General features: G+C 24.2%; 1 protein-coding gene across 1 annotated transcript in view; it reads right to left on the minus strand.

The window, feature by feature from the left end:
* Positions 1–9: 9 nt before the first annotated feature.
* The window catches only part of LOC106790791 (sphingomyelin phosphodiesterase), a gene marked incomplete in the record, with an annotated part of 20,380 nt that continues 19,123 nt past the window's right edge, over positions 10–1,266 (minus strand). The window contains 1 exon segment of the mRNA XM_014755945.1: positions 10–348. Coding sequence (XP_014611431.1) covers positions 279–348 — 70 coding nt within the window.

Genomic DNA, 1,266 nt, shown 5'->3' on the forward strand with positions numbered 1-1,266 from the left:
CAATGATCAACGATATAATATTAACAATAGACCGATAAATTGGTCAGCGTCATTTTGATCGATTTGTTCTCACAAAGATTGATACTATCCTCCTTTTTCTTCTTCTTCTTCTTCTTCTTCTTCTCCTCTGCATATTCGGTTGCAGTTAGTTCTTATATTTTATATTTAAAGTACGAACTTTGTATTATACGATTCTCTTCGATAACTTAACATCACAAAAGTTTGAATCTCTTTTCTTTTTTAATCTACACATGTATTTATATCACTTGAAATTTTTTCTATCCAAGACCTAAAACGTATTTGGGTAAATTGTACGCGAATCTAGGAATAGCCATAACGACGGACATCCTGCAAAATGAAATCAATTATTATTACAATTTACTATTAAATATCATTAATGACTTATGCAATCCGTAAGATAATTAATCTTTATCGATTGTTATTTATTTATTTATAAAAGTAAGCTGTCCGGTAGTAATTAAAAAAAGCAAGCAAGTGTAACTGCATTACTTACTCAAATGTAAATAATTTGTGACGATAGTATACCGATCACCATATTATGATCCATCACCAGGTAGTATAATAAATATATCTAAATTGCAAGGTATAATTACAAATGTTATGTGCGAGATTATTTATAAGTGATTGTTAAGAATAGAAGTAGCATTATTAAAATATATATATATACATATACAACAAACTTGTTTCACAGATAAGATATATGATATATCTTATCGATTTATATAATACATTTTTCTACTTATTTATACAATGTTTTTAGCTGAATTATTACTAGTGCATGAAAAACCTATGCAGCTATATGCAAAGACACGTCTGAAACACAGATAAATTTAATTATGCATACATTATAATATCATATTCATTTAACTAATAAATAAATGTCTTTCAGCATGCAAATACATACTTATATTTAAATATAATTATTCATAGTTAATCATTTATTTATAATTACTTACCTATTTACAAGTAAAGAGAAATCTTATATATGCTATTTATTTAAAATAATTTAATTTAAGCATGCCAAATAAATAATAATCCTATAATAAGTAGATTAATTCGATCAGAATAACAGAATATTATCATAGAATAACAATTATTAATATTATTGTTAATTTGAAGGCAGTAATATTACATGTATTATATATACACACACATGTTAACATTATATATTATATATTAAAAATAATCTTATATTAGAGTTATTAATTTGTTTACAAAATATTCTTTGGCAACTGTATTTTTTCT

This window comes from Polistes canadensis, unplaced genomic scaffold (assembly GCF_001313835.1).
Source record: "Polistes canadensis isolate GaletaPanama2010 unplaced genomic scaffold, ASM131383v1 scaffold_260, whole genome shotgun sequence".
NCBI classification, from domain to species: Eukaryota; Metazoa; Arthropoda; class Insecta; order Hymenoptera; family Vespidae; genus Polistes; species Polistes canadensis.